This window comes from Protopterus annectens, chromosome 13.part0 (genome assembly GCF_019279795.1).
Source record: "Protopterus annectens isolate FY-2018-M chromosome 13.part0, PAN1.0, whole genome shotgun sequence".
Lineage (NCBI taxonomy): Eukaryota > Metazoa > Chordata > Ceratodontiformes > Protopteridae > Protopterus > Protopterus annectens.
The window spans coordinates 531,984,341-532,004,747 of record NC_056747.1 but is presented as its reverse complement, the minus strand read 5'-3'; the positions used below and the strand labels follow the sequence as shown (position 1 = coordinate 532,004,747).

Below are 20,407 nucleotides of genomic sequence, written 5' to 3'. Positions count from 1 at the left end.
AGGGGGTCAGAACTCATTCCACCAGAGCAGAGGGGTCCCCACCAGGGACATCTGAAGGCTGCAACATGGACATCTGTTCATACCTTCACCAAGCATTATCACCTGCCTGTCTTCTCCAGATCCAGGGCAGGCTTTGCCACCACAGTCTTGCAGGGCATCCTAGCCAGCCCCCAGTCTTTCTGACTGCCTCCACCCTTTTCTTCAGCTTTGGGAATCAAACCAAGTGTGATGACTGCAACAGTGAAACACAGAACATAGTACAAATGTTCATCGTGTTACCCTGCTGCAGTCATCACACTTGGGTTATCCTGTCGTCAGGCGGTCCCGCAGTCAGCCTGAATTCCAAAGTCTTGGTCCGGCGTCGGTTGCTGTCGCTTCTTCCCTGATGTCAGTGCGCCAAGGGTATACATGATGCATCCGACACCATTTTCTCCAGTCTTTCTTGCCGCACGGTGCCCGAAGCAGAAGCAGTTCGCAAGTGCCGGTCGGCCGACTCCTGAGATTTTCGAAGTCGAATTTCAGATCTGAAGTCTTCAATAAAGCTAAGTACCCCGTTGGGGAAACTTTTCTTGCCTCGGACCGATTTCAGAAAAAGTTAACAATTGTATTTCTTGTGGGAAGCAAATACCTCATAAGGATTTTCATTCTTATTGTATACCTTGCCTAGGCCTAGACCACGACGTCTCTGGTTGTCGCTTTTGTGCTAGGTTCAATAAGCGTACTATAAAACGAAGCTTTGATTTCGCACGACACTACTTCGGTAGAAAATTTAATTACATTATGCCGTCGGAGCAACTGACTACCGGCGTGCACAAAAAAACGCAAAGATAAGGACAGGCAGCCTAGATCCAAGCCGGACTCTGAGGCCTCGGCTGGGCCGGTCTCCAGTTCACCAGTTTTCAGTGAGGCACCTACGCAGCCCCTGGCTACCGCAGAATTGGAACCCCAGACCGCTTCAGATCCTATGGCGGAGAGCTCTAGGCCGACGCAGCCATTTCCTTTAGGCCCTACCAATGACATTGCAGAAGGAGAAACCGGTGCTGCAGAAACACCCTCGGTTTCTGAAGGTGTCTTCAGACCGACGACGCTCACCATAAAAACATATCCTAAGCTTAAGACTCCTCTTAAACCTAAAAAGATTGCACTTCAGTCTCCAGTTCAAGGCCCCATGCCTAAGAAACAGATGCTTAAAATGGCTGAAGATTTGATCTCTTTAATCAGGGGTTCCCAACCCCCACCCGACAAAAGGCCTAGACAAGAGGAAGATTATGCCTCCTCTGATCGTGTCTATTTCCTCATGCTCCTCTGAGGAACAAGATTATTCCTTTCCCCCTTTATGAAGATTCTGATGCTGAGGATTCCATTCCCTCAGCTTCTCCCCCTGAAGACTATTCCTTTGGGGAAACTTTACATACCATGAGGGAACATTTCCACTGGGAAGGTCAGGACTTCTCTGACTCAAAGAAAAGGCTCAGAGAGTTTCTTTTACTCCCCCAGCACAGACCACTTGCTATCCCCCCAGTTTTAGACATTGTGGATGATGTTTACTTAGAATCTAGTTTAAATCCAGATTCTCTGCCTCCTGCTCCAGCCAAACCAGATGGATATTATAGAGTGCTTGACTCCCACAAAATCCTTTACAAAAGCCCTGTTGCTGATCCAGAGACCATCTCCCAGGGTCCCAAAGGAGCTAAGGCTTCTATGGCAAAAAATCCAGTACCCTCTGAAAGGGACTCCAGAGCACTAGACAGGTGGGTAAGAAGGTTTACACCTCAGCCACTCTAGCTATGAGAGCACTAAATTGTCAATTTCACATGCTTAAATACCAGCAATTTCTAATGTCTCAAATAAAACAAAAGATGAGCACACACCCTCAACAGTCTGAATTAAAGGAAATGCAGGATCTGTTGCATGCAGCTGAACAGGTGGGCTAACATACTTTACAATGTGGATTTGATTCCTTGGAAGCTTCTTGTAGAGCAGCTGTTACTGGGTCTGTTATACGTAGGCATGCTTGGTTAAAGGAACAAACTCTGCCTGATCATGTCAAAGCAAAGTTACTAGATGCTCCCTTACAGCAGGATGTCCTATTTGGGGTTAAAGCAGAAGAAGTCTTAAAGAAAATGGAGGATAAGGCAAAATCTATGCAGGCGGTCAAAGATTTCTTACAGGTTCAGCCCCCTCGCTTCAGCAGAAACTGGCCAACAAAAAATTGGTCCTTTCCAGCTACTGACAGACCACAGAGGGGTAAATACAGACGCCCAAGAGGCAGAGGACAAGCACAAACCCACTACAAACCTCGACAATGGGGCACTGCAACACAGAAGGGAGGAGAAGACAGGCCCCAAACTACTAGAAGGCAAGCACAATGACTTAAGCCTCATATGGCCAAGCAAAACTCTCTTGGCAGCTCCCTTGGGAGGAAAATTAACACTTTTTACAGACAACTGGCGCATCATCACAAAGGACAAATGGGTCCTAGACATTATTTCACAAGGATACAGATTCCATTTCCACACCTTGCCCAACTATAAGAGGAATGCCAAACCTGCCACAAAATCAATGGGCAGAGGCACAAAAACAAATTACAGCTCTCATGGACATGAGAGCCATTCACCTGGTACCTACACGGGAGCAAGGCCAAGGATTTTACTCAAGGCTCTTTCTAGTTGCCAGAAAGGACAATGCTTGGAGACCCATTCTGGACCTTTCAATTCTAAACACCTTCTTGCAAGTACCCAAATTCAAGATGCTAAAACTACAGCAGCTTCTTCCCATGTTGGGCAAGAAAGCATGGCTAGTAACGTTGGACCTCAAGGAGGCATACCTGCATGTCCCTAGCAGACAAAATTGCAGAAGATACCTCCGTTTCATTGCAGGTTCAACCCATTACCAATTCTCTGCACTGCCCTTTGGCTTATCTACTGCGCCCAGGGTCTTCACAAAATGCCTGGCACCAGTAATTGCATACTGCAGACAAAGAGGAATTCAAATATACCCATACCTGGACGACTGCCTCATCCAAGCAGAAAGCAAGGACATCCTCTTACAGCATCTGGCTTTTGTAAAACACCTTCTAAGTTGCCTAGGGTACACAGTAAACGAAAAGAAATCAAAACTAGTACCCTCACAAAATATGACATTCCTGGGTGACAGCTTGAATACAACTGCCCAGATGGCTTATCTGACGCCAGACAAACAACTACAACTGACTCAGTATTTCAAAACAATGGCAACAAAGACCCAACTCCCTGCAAGAAAAATTCTGTAGGCCTTGGGCTTCATGGCATCTTGCATACTACTAATACCATTTGCAAAGCTGCATATGAGGAAATTACATTGGTACCTAAAAAGCGTATGTACTCAACACAGCCACAGCTTGGACACAATGATATCTCTCATTCCCTGCCTTCAACAAGAGTTTCTATGGTGGTCTCAGGCATGTCACCACAACAAGGGTCAGCCTTTCACCTTGCCCCCAGCCAGGCAAACTATGACAACAGATGCATCGGACTATGCCTGGGGGGCACACATGGCAGGATGGTGCGTTCAAGGCATATGGATTGCAGATCAAAGGAATCTGCACATCAATCAAAAAGAAATGCTAGCTGTACAGAATGCCCTCACAGCCTTCAAGGACCTCTTACATCCAGGACAGCTTACAATAAGGACGGACAACACCACAGTAATGTGGTACATAAATAAACAAGGGAGTACACACTCCTACCCTCTATGCAGGCAAGCAATGACCTTGTGGAACACAGCACTGGCTTACCAAGTTCAGCTACAAGCTCAATTCCTGCCAGGAAAAAAGAACACATTGGCAGACGACCTCAGCAGAAACATCATGGATCCCCACGAGTGGAAACTGGATCCACAAGTATTTGCAATGATAACTCAAAAATGGGGCCACCCAGACATAGACCTGTTTGCCAGCCCCCAAAACTATCAGCTAACAAAATTTTGTACAAGGACGCTTCACCATCAAGCTTGGAAAGTGGACGCACTCTCATTCAGTTGGAAAAGCCTGGCAGTATATGCCTTCCCTCGATTGCCCCTTCTCACAAAGGTGCTGCTGAAAGTCAGGATGGAAAGACCCAGAATGATACTCATAGCCCCAGACTGGCCACGCCAGCACTGGTATTCACTACTAAGGAATATGGCCAGCGCCCACCTTGGATTTTACCACAAATTGCTCATTTGCTCACACAGCAAGACAGTCAGATTCTACTTGGCCAGCTCAAAACCTTAAATTTGGCTGCATGGCAAATCACCTAAACAACCAGCCAGCTCCTCTTCCTCAAGCTGTTATGGATGTTATTCTGGAAGCCAGGAGGCCCAGCACCAGGAAGGCCTACTCGGACAAGTGGAAAAGGTTTAGCGCCTGGAACCAAGCTAAAGGCCAAAATACCCTTCAGCCACACATACCTCAGATTTTACAGTATTTAACTGAGATGTTGCACAAAGGACTTTCTTTTTCATCTATTAAAATCCATGCCTCAGCTATTTCAGCCCACTACAACATGGATCCTCCTCTATTTTCACATCCACTTCTAAGGCAGTTTCTCAGAGGGGCCAAAAACATTAGGACCCCCAGGAGAGCACCTACACCATCCTGGGACCTCAATTTTGTTCTGGAAAAACTTACGCTACCTCCTTTTGAACCAGCTTTCTCAGCTGACTTAAAGTTTATATCATGGAAGACTGCCCTGCTGCTAGCAATAACTTTAGCCAGAAGAGTCTCAGAGCTTCAGGCACTAATGGCAGTAGAGCCTTTCCTCATTTTCCATCAAGACAGAGTCTCTACGAATTAACCCCTCCTTTATGCCAAAGGTGGTATCCAGTGTGGCTCTAAATCAAACCATTCATTTACCCATCTTCTTTCCAAATCCACAGAACAAAGGAGAAAGACTCCTGCACTCCTTGGACATTCACAGGCAACTAGGTTACTACTTGGATAAAACTAAGGTTTTCAGAAAATCTGACCAGCTCTTTGTATCCTATGCTGCAGCTTCGCAAGGGAAGGCTATATCAAAACGGACCATTTCCAAATGGATAGGACATTGCATTCATTTTTGCTACACCCATCATGGAAAACCAGTTCCTGCTACCATTAGGCCCCACTCTACCAGGGCAGCAGCTATACATCTACAGCCTTCCTCAGGGGGGTGCCAACCAAGGATATTTTGGAAGCTGCAACTTGGAGTTTAGTACACACCTTCACCAAACACTACCACTTACCACTTTACTCTAAGACTAGAGCTGGCTTCTCCACTGCAGTTCTGCAGGGCCTTCTAACATCCTCTAACCCTGTTTGACTCCACCTCCCATCCTTAGCTTTGGGATTCTACCCAAGTGTGATGACTGCAGCAGGGTAACACGATGAACATAGTACAGTTTTGTACCTACCATAAATGTAGATGTTTGAGTGTATTCCCTGCTGCAGTCCAGGTTACCCTCCCTCCATCCCCTCTGACCTAACTAACTAAAACTTTTCTATGCCTTAAAATCTGATACTACCTTTGTGGTGTATTTGCTTATAGCTGGAGGGATGTTTTGTTTGTGCTAAACTTTTTAAATTGGTACTATTTACTGACCACCTTTTTGGGGGGCACCTGACATCTGGGGCAAGAAAAACTGAAGAAAATGGTGTTGGATGCATCATATATACCCCTGGCGCACTGACGTCAGGGAAGAAGCGACAGCAACCGACACCGGACCAAGACTTTGGAATTCAGGCCGACTGCGGGACCGCCTGACGACAGGATAACTCAAGTGTGTGATGACTGCAGCAGGGTATACACTCGAACATCTACATTTATGGTAGGTACAAAACTGTACTTTGTGCACACTTGCCATAAATGTAGATGAGTGTATTCACTTGTTGCAGTCCTGGTTTCCCTTCATCCCCTTGTTTCTCTCTCTCTCTCTCTCTCTCTCTCCCTCCCCTTGCAAGGAATTTTTGGTATTTACTTTCTACTGGTGGTGTTCTTCCACCATTACCTAGCTCCCTATTGAGGGCTCCTGACAGGGCAAGAAAAACTGATGTAATGGTGTCGGCTGCCTGTTTTTATACCACTGACAACCTGATGTCAGTCCTGGAGGTACAGCAACCGACGTAAAAATACTAAGCCTCTGGTATCCGGGCAGACTGAGGGCTACCCTGGCAGGGATAACCTAAGTGTGATGATTGCAGTAGTGAATTTACTTGAACATCTACATTTATGGTAAGTGTACACAAATGTACTTTTTTTTTCTCCATGTGACCTGATTGAGTTGCTCTTGCATATGATTGAAATCTCTTGAGCTTTTTAGCCATAGATCCCTGAAATACCCTGAGTGCATTGGCTGTCTAGTCATCTATTGCACCTGTCATTTTATGTATTTGGAACATCTGTTTTTTTTTTTCCCCTTGGCAGTTTTTTTCTAGGTGCTGCCCTGCATTCTTATTGTTGGTTCATCCTCTTGTAGAAAACACTGCTCAGAGAGAAAAAATTATCTTTACCTTTGTAGTGTCAGTGTTCCTGGAAGCAAAGCCAGTGATTCCTTGACATTGCTTTGAAGCTTTAGAAGCAACAGGGCCAAGCACCAGTTTTCTGTACATCTGTGATCTGCTCTTTGAGGTGTCCATGATGTACAATTTTATACTGACATCACCTCACATCAAGTTTCCCTGGTCACTAATTACATTATGTTTTGGGAATAAAATGCTTTGAGAGTCATAGCAAAAGTAAACTAAGTAGTAGAGAACAAGCAGTAAAATTTTAGTCTGTCCTTTGGATGCTTCCCAGCTGTTTGAGTTTGGAACAGAGATTTAAAACTGTGCTCCTGGACTGAGATCCTTCATCAGTCCTGTGTTTGATTTTCACAGCTTTCATTTGCCTACTGTGAGACTCTGAGCAAGTCAGTTAACCAGATATTGCTCCTAGGTAGCCCCTGAAAATGATCTGTGCATCTAGTGGGCCATACTAGATAAACAGTCTTTTGACTGCAGCCAGTTCCATGGTATATAGGAATAAAGCCCTAACTACACTGTAGGCGACTGGAGTTCATATAGTGGCTCAAGTGCCTGTAGGAGCTTATGAGAAAAGATGCGAGTGAGTGGCCATTGCCACCTCATCCGTCCTGGGGATGCGGAAGTAGCTCTGGTTCACCACGTGGATGACACCTAGCCAGGAACACTAGGTCCATGCAGTGGAGCTTGAAGAGTTACCCCCCTTGCCCACAAAAGGGGGGGGCTCTGGGATTTCATCATGGCAGAGGATAGGCCACCTTGCAGGACCAGTAAATAGACCCTCCCCTCACCATCTGACTTGTTATGGACTAAATTAGCAGAGTTGAATTCCTGAGCAGGAAGGATGGGCACAGAACTTTGCTTTGCCAAAGATTGCCCATTTCCTCCTACAGCAAAATGACTGGACAAATTGAATGTAGGTAGAGGATCCATCGGGCATGGTTCTGAGAGAGTGGTTTGAAGTTGTTGAGTACTTGTCCGTTCTAAACAATATTGAGTTGAATTTTTATCCCATAAACAGTGGTAGCATCTTCCCTCTTCCATGAGCATTGATCTTGGGAGTCCCCAAAAGTCTATACTTTTATCATTGCTCATTTTCTATCCTTATAAACAGTATTAAGTGTGTCCTCTCTGTTTTGCCTGTAATTCATTTAGTCAATCTCAAGTAACTTATTTGGAAAAGGGAACATTTCTACTAATTACTTGGAACAAGACTGACTGCTAGTGAAATGTAGACCTGAGTTGATGCTGGACATGCAGCTAAACAGTACATTCCACTCTTCCTCCTGCCTTTTAGTCACAGATGGACTGTGTACATCACAGTGACCTAACTCTCTTACTGGCACCTAAGGCTATCCTGGGAAGTGTTAGGACCAGACTTCTTTGGGAAAGTGAACCTGTTGCTATGTCTCTCATACACTAGACTTTATCTGTACTGGTTAAGCAGGGTATGTCAGCTTGAAGGGCATTGAAGATAAGCTGCTACTTCACTTTTGGCAAAAGCCGTTTTACTTAGCTCTGCAGAAGTATCACCAGTACACTACACATACTGAGCTGTTGAATTTGACGTCTGGCACTAGTTCAAAACTAAAATACTGCTTTCTCTAATAGTTTGTTAGTTTTACTGTTGCTGTATAACAGGTGCATAATGATATACATATCATTTTGCTATTGCCCATCTCAACATACATATTTATTTTTGCACTTGCTTAGCTTATTAGGTAGTATATACTTTCTGTGTAACTTTTATATGGCATATTTATTTCACTGCTTCTCCCCATCTGTGGTTTAGAGGAAAGGTTGAAAAATTATCAGATCTGGATCAGTCTTTGATAACCAGGTGTTTTGTGAAAACTGGTCAAATGAATTTCAGGAGAACTGTCACACTGGAAAAGAACTTGGGAGTTCAAGTAAAGAAGTGGAATGTATGATGTATGTAGGTGATTTTAAGATGGGAAACAGTGGAGGAGAATAAAATTACTGACTGGAAATGAGTGATGAAAGTCATATGATTCTACATTGGATGAGCCTTCTGTGAAAGGTTTCCTTAGGAAATGATAGTTCCCCAACCGGTAAATTGCAAAATAACCAATATATTTTGTTTCCCTTGGGGAGGTTCACTGCTCTAGCTCCCTTTGTACTTCAGTGTTGCAAACTAAGAACTAGCATCAAGAAAAATTGGGCAAACTGTATGGATGGGGGTCTGTGTGCTCTCTAAAAAGATTTCCACAGACTGTATATTGACATTCAAAACCATAGTCTTGCCGAGGCCCATTGTTAGGCAGGCACCTAAGTTAACATCTTTTTGTTTCACAAGAACTGTTTTGGTCTTTTCCATCTCAACAGTAATTTCTTTGCTTATGTTTTGAATCTTTTGAAGCAGTTAACTTGAGCAACAGTTTTGTTTAACCTGCAGTTGTGGTGTTTCTTGTTCTGCTGGTGTATATACCAGTCTGTGCTGCTGCTCCGGAATGCCTTGCTTATCGAATAACCTGTGCCTCATGATGGTCACTCTGCTGCTGATCATGCCTATTACTGTCTTTTTCCATTGTCCTCCATTATTACCTTTGTATTCATAGTCTTTCTTTGTTCTTATATGAGTCGTGGGTCCATTTTGTGGCTGTCACTTCTCTGCCTTTTGGCATGTCTTAACTGGCTGTCCACTGGAAATGATTCACTTTATTTAGAGGTGTCTTATCCATAAAGAAATGGGAATAAATACAGTAGAATTGTGTATCTAGAATTTGTTGAGGTTTGCCAAATTGTATTCTGGCAACTGAATCTGTGTGCAGTAGGGCGTATGGCTGACCTAGAACTCTGCTATTAAATGTGCTTATCCATCAGATGCATCACTCGTAGATTGTTCCAAGACCATCCCTTTCCAGGAATTCTGAGAGATTGTTGTCTGGCATGCATTCTTGCTGGAACTGTGTGTTGATTTTGGTTTGTCTGTGTAGTTACACTTGGTGATTGTATTGTTGAAGTGAATTGTTCAATTTTCAACTTTTTCTTGAATAGATGCGTATGTTATCCCTCTTGTAAAGTACAGTTATTGGGAGTAATGGGCAAGTGCGTGCAATGTACTGCTTGCAGACTTGAAAATGAAGATCAGTCTCTTGAAGATGAAGTGTCAGGACTTGTTTCGTAAACAGTCTTACAGCCATCTGGCAAGTGGCACACTGATCTGTAATGTTTGTATCTGGGTTACTTGTATGAGGGCTGCACCTTGGGAATTGGGTGAAACTAAAAGATGTCGGCATTTTTGATGGAAAGTAGTAATCTCGGAAGTGTGCGTGTGTATTATGAATTCTCTGTAAATTGTCAGAGTTGTTAACACTCACCTACACCCTTGGTACTTTATAGCAGTACAATGACTCTCTAACTTGGATACATGTACAAACAGTCTGTTTTAGTAACTTCATGTTATGTGCTGCAGTCTGAAGTACATTTTTACCAATACAGGTGTCAGATGTGCCAGTTTATCCGCTATTTCTATAGCGAGCGCAGTCACTTTGTATTCCTCTCACTAGTGATAAGCTGTGAAATACATGCTGCATTTCTGTAAAGCACACATCTTAGTGATGCTGTTACTGATGAGAGAAGTGGACTTATCACTTTGATTTATGGTTGTTGTGTCATTGTTCCAGTAAAAAAGAAAGCCATATTTGATGCCCTCTTTTTCAGACTGAAAATGTAATTTAATGCAAGTGTTTCCACAACAATCTAGTATTTCTGAAAACAGTCACAATACAACTGTGACCCTTTATAGTGTCCAGTCCTTCCAACATCATGTTCTTTGTATTGACACTTGTTTTTGTGTCTTTTGGGTTATCCCAGTGAGGGGTCGCCACAGCGAACTCCGGTCCGCTAATGTTTGGTAGTGGATTTTTACGTGCCGAGTTACCAGCCGTGACGTACAACCTTCAATGAAGGCACGCCCATTCACGCATGTCTCCACACAGAAGACGCTCTAGCTGAGAATCGAACTGGACAACATCTTGCTGTGAGGCGACAACGCTACTGCAGCACCACTACCGCGGGATGTTCTTTGTATTGACACTAACATCTGGTTATTCTACAAGTATCTGATTGTAGAAACAACATCATCAAAATCTATCCTTTTAAATTGCAGCTAGCTTCTTTGTAGTTAAACTTCCTTTTATACCTGTCATGTATCCCTGTGCAGACATGCCTTCAGAAGTTACATTGGGGTACCTAGACTGCTGCAGTAAACTCCCTTGTTGCAGAAAGTGGTGAGTATTCATTTTCCCACTGTTCTGATTTATGAAGCATTCTTGTTCAACTCTGCAGTATAGAAGATTGTACATAGTAGCATCCTGTAAGGACTTCTGACTTCATCCACCAAAGCTTAACTGACCAGAGCTGTTAGCTTCTCCACACGAGACAAATTTTCCAACCTTGGAATTGCGGCAACCACTAAGGTTAAGTGTTGAATTACATTTCTATATGGATTTGTTGCTGTTCTGCATTTTTGTCATTTCAACAAGTAGTCCTAGATTGACCGTTTTTTTTTTTTGGTATTTTGAATATAAATGTTCAATGTTATGTAAGTAGGGGGGGGGGTCATCTTTTAATCTGTCATTGCACAGTTCTTCCTGGATGATTTTCCCCTATGTTAGTTGTGTGCAATTATGTTTGTAACAAGAATTCATTTTAGTGCTGACATGGTTCATGAGGTAGTTTTGCACATCTTACTTAATTGCATGTCATTTTCAACTTTGTGGTATGTAGTCTATTTATATAAGTTTGTATAATTTTACTTTTAACACAGCATTAGCACACATTTGTCAAACAAATCATTGTATAGTAGACTTTCCATATAAAATTAATAGATTTACATCTTTAAAGAACAAATACCCCCCCACACACACACACACACCCACCCACATTGCGTACATAAATCCCTAATAATAATGTATATTTACAACTTGTACATACAGACTGGTAAAGCTCTAACTTTGACCCAGTTGACATGGGTGCTGAGGAACCAGCAAAGGAGGTTAGGAGTAAGGGGTAATGCCAGCTTGCCCTTCCTAAGTTAGGGAGGTAGTCCACCCCACTGCAGTGCTGGCATATACTGGAGAAAAAAGAGGTGCATGGCATGCAGCTTGTTGGCCAGAAACTCAAACCTGGCTCTTCCATGCCATTTCCATGAAGTGGCCTTCTTGGGGAGTGTATGCTAATATGTAAATTTGCATGGGAAGGCATGCATTCCAGCTGCTGAGGGATGGGTTAAGGCCAGACAATGGACAAAACCCTTCCTGGCTGCCTAGCACTTGTGCCCTGGTGATGGAGAGTAAATGGGTAAGGTTCCTGTATGGGTAGATGGTCAGCAGGCACAGGAGATTAAAAAAAAAAAAAAAAACATAGCTCCATCTGTTTAAATCCATCTCCTTACCCTTTACTGCTTCACTTACTCAGTTCTCCTATGATAATGACACTGTCGCCCTCATCCCCCTGATACAGGATCTTTTTTTCCCTTTACATGGAAAGTGTGTAGTCCTTTTTTTTTTTTTTGTTTTGCATATTACCGGGGTATGACAGGTACTGTAGATCTGAGGCAGCTAACAGAATTGAGTAATTTACCATTTTAGTGTGATAGCAGTGTCTGCACTCCTAAACCTTACATTAATTTTTAAAAGAATGCCGTCTTTAAGGAGATATACCACATAGTTGTTTATCTCCTGTCACTTCTAGTACTTTGAGTCATAGTAGAGAGAAATTGGGAAATGTGTTTTTGTGAGAAATAGCCATTGTGTTTGCTACAAAAACTGTTGTATACCTCAGTGTGATTGTAAAAACACAAAGAAAAATCTAGCAAAGATAAACTTTCCTCTGTGTGATTCCTTAAACCTCTTGCATTAGAGGTGACATAGGATATATGCAAATTAACCTTAAAGACATCCGATACGAACTGCGGTGGTGGTGCTGCTGTAGCATTGTCACCTGACAATAAGACGTTGTCCTGTTCGATTCTCAGCTAGAGCGTTTTCTGTGTGGAGACATGCATGAATGGGCGTACCTTCATTGAAGGTTGTGCTTCAGAGCTGGCAACTTGGCACGTAAAAATCTACTGCCAACCATTAGCGGACCGGAGTTCCGCTGTGGCGACACCTAACCGGGAAAAGCCGAAAGACAACAACCCTTAAGGACATCCGGTATTATACTAAATGACAATTCTGAATGTCTTTTTTCTTTTAAGTCTATTTATGGACAAGTTCAGGCCAATAAAGCCAAACCCCATTAGCTGTAGACATGCATTTTCTGTCTTCTTTTGGCATCATAAGTGGAATGTTTGGCTAACATTTGGAAACACAGGGTTGTCATACCCAATTGATATCCATAAACCTTAGGGTGACTGCAAAATATTCCAACTAACAAACTAAAACAATCGATTAAAAACACAAAAAGAAAAATCTAGCAAAGCCAGACTTTCCACTGTGCGAGTCCTTTACTTTCTTGCATTAGAGGCAACATGGGATATATGCAAATTACCCTTTAAGGACATCAGGTGTTTTTAGCGAAGTGGCAATTCTGCATGTACATGTATTTTCTTTTAAGTTTATTTTATGGACAAGTTAAGGCCAATAAAGCCAAACCCCACTAACTGTGGACATGCATGTTTATGCCTTCTTATGGCATGAACATTCAGATTTGCCATTTAGCTAAAACACCTGATGTCCTTAGCGTTGCCACCCCTCCGTTTTTTTTCCGGAGTGCCCGGAAATCAGTAGGGCACTCCGGTTCTCCGGTTCTTGTAATCGGAGTCCGGAAATAGCGACGTCAGGCTCGTCAGCGCGTATTAAAAAAAAAAAAAAAAAAAAAACATTCCCGTGACCCGTCTTGGGACTCTCGTTGATTGGCTGCTTGCTGCAGACGAGGCTCGTGCAGCAAGCAGCCAATCAACACGTTTAGTTAGTAGTCAAAGCCTTGCAAAGCCCGCAAAAATTTAAGAATATAAAGCGGTGCTTCAGTATACGTTTTTTACCTTTTACTTTTGTAGTACAAAGGGTGCTGCTTCTTAAGATCTGAAATTCTTGCTTGGAGCCTTGGACATCGTCTTCAGTGGATTGCCTGCTGCCTGGAAGCCCTGCCTGCCTGGAAGCCCTGCCTGCTTGGAAGCCCTGCCTGGAAGCCCTGCCTGCTGCCTGGAAGCCCTGCTGCCTGGAAGGATTGCCTTAGCCCTGCTGCTTGCCTTGCTTGCTGGAGGAGAAGTGCTGTGGACTGGGTGGTGGTGTGTTCCCCAGCTTGCTGGCCCTTTAGCTGCCTGTTCTGTTCTGCTGCTGAGAGCTTGTTTTAGTAGCCCTGCTGCTGATTTTTCTGGAGGTAAGTGGATTTTTTTTTAATGGTTTAATTCTTTGGAATTAAGGTAGATTTTCAAAGATTAGTGTGACAGGGGGAATGAAATATTGCCAGCACAGCTACTAGTGAATTTTTTAAATATTAAATTTATATTAATTCACTAGCTGTGCTGGCACTATCTCATTCATTGATGGTGACAAGATGTGTGTAACTATCTAGATGTTCAACATGTGGTGATTAACTAGAACAGTTTCTAATCTGGTTTTGGACTTGGTTGCAGTGAATGTATAATGACTTCATGATTTGTATAAGATGCTTGGACTGTAGATCTGTCTTTCTAGTCTGTCATCACCGTGATGTTTACCTTGACCTGTGTTTCTTCCTAGGGTGTCTTTCTAGGGTGTACAGTCTTCGTAGTATAGTGAGGCTTAAATGTAGCTTTTTTGTCTAGTTTGTCATCACAACTACAACTGTTTACCTTTATCTGTGCATGATTTGTATAAGATGCTTGGACTGTAGATCTGTCTTTCTAGTCTGTCATCACCGTGATGTTTACCTTGACCTGTGTTTCTTCCTAGGGTGTCTTTCTAGGGTGTACAGTCTTCGTAGTATAGTGAGGCTTAAATGTAGCTTTTTGTCTAGTTTGTCATCACAACTACAACTGTTTACCTTTATCTGTGTTTTCTAGGGTATACCGTCTATACCAAAGCTTAGCTCATTTGATGTTACAGTGAATATATGATTACATGATTTGTATAAGATGCTTGGACTGTAGATCTGTCTTTCTAGTCTGTCATCACCGTGATGTTTACCTTGACCTGTGTTTCTTCCTAGGGTGTCTTTCTAGGGTGTATCTTGTCAGTCCACAGTATGCCTGAACTTTCTTGCTGTGTTCAGACTCAGCTGGATAACGTTTGCACTAGGTTCTACATAAAAGTAGAGGGTCTTAATTTGGTGCATTGCTGTAGTGTCTGACCCATGTGTTTTACACACAGAATGCCTTCTGTGCATATTCTGCTGTCACACCAGGTTCATGTGTAACAGCTGCAAGTCCCTCAGACAGGAGTTGCTTCTGCCTTTCATTGCTTTACCTTCACTGTAATTTTTCATGAGGAGTCTCATTTTTTTTCCCTATACCAACTTGGTATTACTAGGGTGTGAAAGTCTGGAGATTCACATGTGAATGTGAACTCTGGCTAGTGGCTACTGACTGACACAGGCCCCACCAGGCACTGGTGTTGGTCACAAGTGTTTTGATTTTCTATTAATAGCTGTTTTGGTTTATTGTAGTGTTGAGCAAGGATCCTACAGTCATCATGTTCAGGAAAAGGTCAATGGATCATCAAGAAGAGGCTGAAAGCGCGTCTCCTAAGAGGTTTTTCTGCAGTTATAATAAGGTGTGGGAGCAAAGCTACTCATGGGTGCGACCTGTTCCAAATGCAGATGCCATGGCAAAGTGCACATCCTGTGGAACAACTTTCACTGTAAAATGGGATGGGGAAAAGGCATTGAAAAGCCATCAGAAGTCTGACAAACATCATCAAAGTCTTCAGCTCCAGAGGCAGAATCTCGTAATGACCAAGTTTATTCAGCCACGTAGTGTAATCAGTGAAGCTTCCAAAGTCACTGCAGCTGAAGTGACAGCAGTCTATCATGGAGTGAAACATGGTCACTCATATGTATCCATAGATTGTGGAGGTAAGCTGGCACCGACAGTCTTCCCTGATTCTACTTTGGCTTCGAAATTCACCTGTGGGAAGACAAAATCTGAGAGCATTGTCATGAATGTTCTTGCACCTCATTCAGAGGAGCTCCTTCTGCAGGAACTTGGCAATTCCTATTTCTCAGTGGGATCAGATGCATCCAATAAAGGGAACAGAAAAATGTTCCCTTTAGTTATTCAGTACTTTACTCACACCCATGGCACACAACAGAAACTCCTTGATTTCTATGAGGATCATAACGAAAGTTCTGAATGTATCTTTACTAGAATAAAGGACATCCTTGTGCATAAAGGACTCAAAGTACAAAACATTGCTAGCTATGCTACAGACAATGCCTCAGTCAATTATGGAAAGCACAGGTCTGTTTTTAAAAGTTTGAAATCTGAGGTGCCTCACATCATTGCAGCAAACTGTTTATGCCATGTAATACATAACTGTGCCAAGCATGCAAGCAAGGCTCTTGCAAAGTTTGATGTGGAGACTCTGGTTTTGAAAATACATAGTGAGTTTTCAGCATCTGCTAAAAAAATGGCACTGTTGAAAGGCTTCTATTCTTTCCTAAACCAGGACTTTAAGGAAATAATGCAACATGTTGTAACAAGGTGGCTGTCTTTGTTCCCAGCTGTGGCAAGGCTGGTAGAATGTTGGCCTGCTATTAAAAGTTATTTTATTAGTCAAGGGCCTGAGGACTGTCATCCCCTTATCTGGAAATTTGTGGAGGCTGATGAGGATGGCATCAGTGGGGATGTGTCTGAGGCAGAGTGCTACATACATTTCATGCACTACATCCTGCAGGTATTCCACAAGTCTATAGCAAAACTTGAAAGTAACACTCTCTCTGCTCCAGAGTTGTACACCGTGATGAAAAGTCTAAAAGATGAGTTGCAGAGAAGGCTAGATGACCAGTTCTTTGGTACTAAAGTTTCATCTGCCTTACAGCACTTTACTCCAGCTGTCGCACAGCAGGTCTGTAGGACCTTCTGTGATTTTACAGTAAAGCACTTTGTTACCTACAGAAGTGGTTTGACTATGATAATAGTCCCTTTAAAGCTATGCAGGTCCTCAGCCTCCAACATCCTGTAACTTGGCCAGAACTGCGTACAGTTGCAGACCTCTTCAAATTGGATGTGGACATTGAAGCACTTTACTCAGACTACTGTACTTTAACTGCTGCATTGCCAGCCCTGTTACAGATGACAGAGGCATCTGTAAGTGATCGCTGGGTGACTTTTTAGTAAAGCTCCAGACTGCAAGCCACTTTACAGACTGGTGCAGTTTGCTCTTTCAATCCCCCAGCAATAGCTTTGTGGAAAGGGTTTTTCACTTATGGGGAATGCGTGGACTGATGTAAGAAATAGAATGCTTGTGTCACTTGTGAAGGCCAAGTTGCAGGTCAAGCTAAACTTTAACATGAGTTGTTCGCAATTTTATTCATTTGTGAGAAATAACCAGCCATTACTTGAGGCTGCTAGATCAAATGCCAAATACAGCTTCAAGTATAAGCAATGATTTCTAGCAAAACTGAAGATACTTTAAACAGTTGCTTTTCTTTTACTATTGTGTGTGGTGAACCCTTAATGTACTGCTTTGAATGAACTGGTGTTTTAATATCTAATTGTATTTCCATTTTAGTACTACCTGTGATATGAGACTTGGGCTTAGTTTTCCCATGCTTGTGTGTGATGTACTGTTGTATGTAGTGAACCTTTTGAAGTATTGCTAAATAAAGTTTTTTTATTTACTTTTTGACTCGTCGCACATTTTTCTACTTATTGGTAACTGTATGTGATATTAAAGACTTATGCTGAAGGGTGGAGTAAAGGGGTGTGGCTATTAAAAGGAATGGGTGTGGCTTGATTGTGCATGGGGCGGGGCTTGTTTGTCAGGAAATGGCACAGTAGAAAGGTGGCAACCCTAGATGTCCTTGAAGGGTAATTTGCATATATCCCATGTCACCTTTAATGCAAGAGGTGTAAGGAATCACACAGTGGAAAGTCTAGCTTTCTAGATTTTTCTTTGTGCTTTTAACGGATTGTTTTTTCTTTGTGACCTTTTTGCTCATTGTTTCAGTGTGATTGTAAAGAATGAATAAAGGCCCTCCTAATTAGGGCTACAGAAGTGAAAAGTGCATTTTGAAACCTGTAAACCACTTTTGGATGAGCACTTTTTTTCAACTATTTTAACCAGTGCAGATATGTAGCTCCCGGAATCTATTGCTGCTGACATCTTTAATTGCAAATTTGAGTGGTTTTAAACTTAGGCCTTACTTTCCTTGAAACTATTATTCATTCAGCAAAGCAAAGTACTTTATTTGTTAATTTCCAAAGCTGGCATTTTGCACCTTTTTCACATACCTTTGAATGCCTAGCCTATTCACCCATCACAAGTCAGAGTACTTGCCTTTTATACACTTGTGCTTCACAAACAGTGACTGTTAACTACTTGTCCCCATTATAAGAACAGTAGTGTACCAGACCGGTATTATGTTGGAGGAGGAATGTAACGGTTTTATTGTTTTTTTGCCTTCCGTTTTCCTTACCATTAGAATAGGATATCAGTGCAACAAAAGTGACCATGTTTAAAATGTATCAAGATACTATTGTATAAGACTATGCTGGTTTGCATGCTGCCATTTTAAGGCATCTGCAGTGGCCTTATGCACAGTAAGGTATTTGTTGGTCTATTTGTCTTCCCACCTATAGGTAGACTATTCTTTATTGCATCCTTCAACCTTCATTCGGTTTCTGCCGTTTTTTTTTATTCTTCCTTTTTGTGTTTTGTTCTAGACTCATCAGCAATGGGTAGAAAATGAAATTTCCGTGAGTATTGGATGCACGTCTGGTCTTGAGACCATTTGCACACTTGAGTGGGGTTTGCTGCTTGTTTTTATGGCATGGACCTAGGCACACCGCATGAGCTTATGTAACTGAGTAGGGGCTTCGTTCCCCCACATAAAGTTTCAAGTTAGAAATCCAGTCTTTGGCACATGCAAGCCCGAGAGAGGATGGACCTGAACAACCCTGCCTATGTTGATGTGGCTGGAGGGACCAGTTGGCCTTTGTTATAAGCTAGTTTTACTGGGAAGGGTCCCATTAAACCTGATAATTATTTTATGATTAGTGGGAAATGAACGTAATTTGCATAAATTGTGCAGCAGTGATGGGAGCAAGAAGCTGTAAGTTATTGTTGCCACAAGATGAAGTTTAGCAAATTGCATGATCTGTTATGTTTAAGATCAGAATGGCATTTGAGTTGTAACTGAGAAGGGACTTTATCATGCATGAGTTGTTGTGATTTAAGACACCTTGACTGAACTGCTACAACAGAGAAGGATCCTTCATAGCCTGGCCGAAGTGTTTAAACCCTCAAATCTTAATTCACTGCAGGCCTGACTGAGGCTAGGCTTTTGCATCATTCATAATCCAGTGTGAGTGTGATGCCCGTGCCCTGGCCCAGCAATCAAGGAGCCTCAATCCTCACCACTAACAGTGAGGGGCGTCTCATATAGGAGGAAAGGATAACAAATACACACAGTAAAGTGCAATTTCCATTAAGAGCACACAGAGATTACAGTCAGTCTGGGGCTGGTCACTCCCTTGCTCTCCAGGTCACCAGTAAGACTCCCCATTGGCACAGCTATAGGGTCCATATCTCCGCCATCTGGGCAAGCTAAAATCTCCAGCACCCTCTCTGTCCAACCAGTGCTTCATGTCCCTGCCCAAGTAGCTGACGCACACATACTTTGAGATAAGAGTTTATACAACCACACAGACACTCCTGGGGAAGGCTGGCACAGGTTCTCCAGCTGTACCCCTTTTATCCAGACTGTACGGTAAAAATCACTGCCACCACCCAGCTAATAATTATCAGCTACTCAAAGGTCCTTAAAAAGGTGTCCAATTATTACTGTGCAATATTATTATCAGATTGGTAGCATCTCCCAGGGCTAAAGCTATAGGAGTGGCTTTGTACAGTTTTACCAAAGGCATGCAAGTACACTTAAGAGCTTAAATTATCTCTACACAAAACAGCCACAGTTGAAAGGTTTTAAAATATTTAATAATAAATAATAAAAATACAAGACAATACTTACTACACAGTGCTAGTCAAGAGTTCAGAGATCACAGAGAAATACTTAAAATAATTCAGTAGTACAGTTCTGACATCACAGAAAAACACTTAGTCTAATCTTTCTAGTTGCTATCTATTTCTAAGAGAAAACACACTTCTAAAATAACTTGCATATAGAACACTGGCAGAGTGCTGATGAGTTGGATGGTCAAGACAAAAATGCTTTATTCTCTCTGATTATCTCTGTTTTTAAAATCACATTCCTGGTTGCCATTACATCATTTTTCACACTTCCCTGGGTTCCCAGGCTAACAGAGACTACATTTACATTATTAACATCTCCTTGTGTTATCGTGCAACTGGTCAGGAAGCAGAGCAATAAAACTACATTTGCACGTTTAATTCTAGCAATTTAACTCTTGGTTAAAACAATAGAAAGAATTTCTTTATGTAAACTGGCTGGAGCCGACTTTAGATCAAAGGGTCACAACATGCTTTACTTGGTCAGCAGAGGGCACTGTTGCATTTTTTTTTAGTTCCACATGTAACTCTATTTTTCCCATTTAAGACGACAAACATGTGGTTTACATTAATATTTACAACTGACAGAATGTTATAGATAATTCTATCTGGCTAGGCTGGCAGCCTTCACATTGAGTAAAACTTTGTGAGTTAAGAGGGTCTCCAATGACCTTCACAATGTGATATCCTTGGAATGTCTTCCTTAACCTTTCATGGTACATTGTAGTTGAGAGCACATCTTGGTATCCTGTGT

At 42.4% G+C, this 20,407-nt stretch overlaps 1 protein-coding gene across 1 annotated transcript in view; it reads left to right on the top strand.

Moving 5' to 3' along the window:
* The window catches only part of MTMR4 (myotubularin related protein 4), a 1,011,266-nt gene that overhangs the window by 240,835 nt on the left and 750,024 nt on the right, over window positions 1–20,407 (top strand). The window contains exon 4 of the mRNA XM_044054156.1: window positions 18,348–18,380. Within this exon, the coding sequence (XP_043910091.1) occupies window positions 18,348–18,380 (33 nt within the window). The remainder of the gene's footprint in view (window positions 1–18,347; window positions 18,381–20,407) is intronic.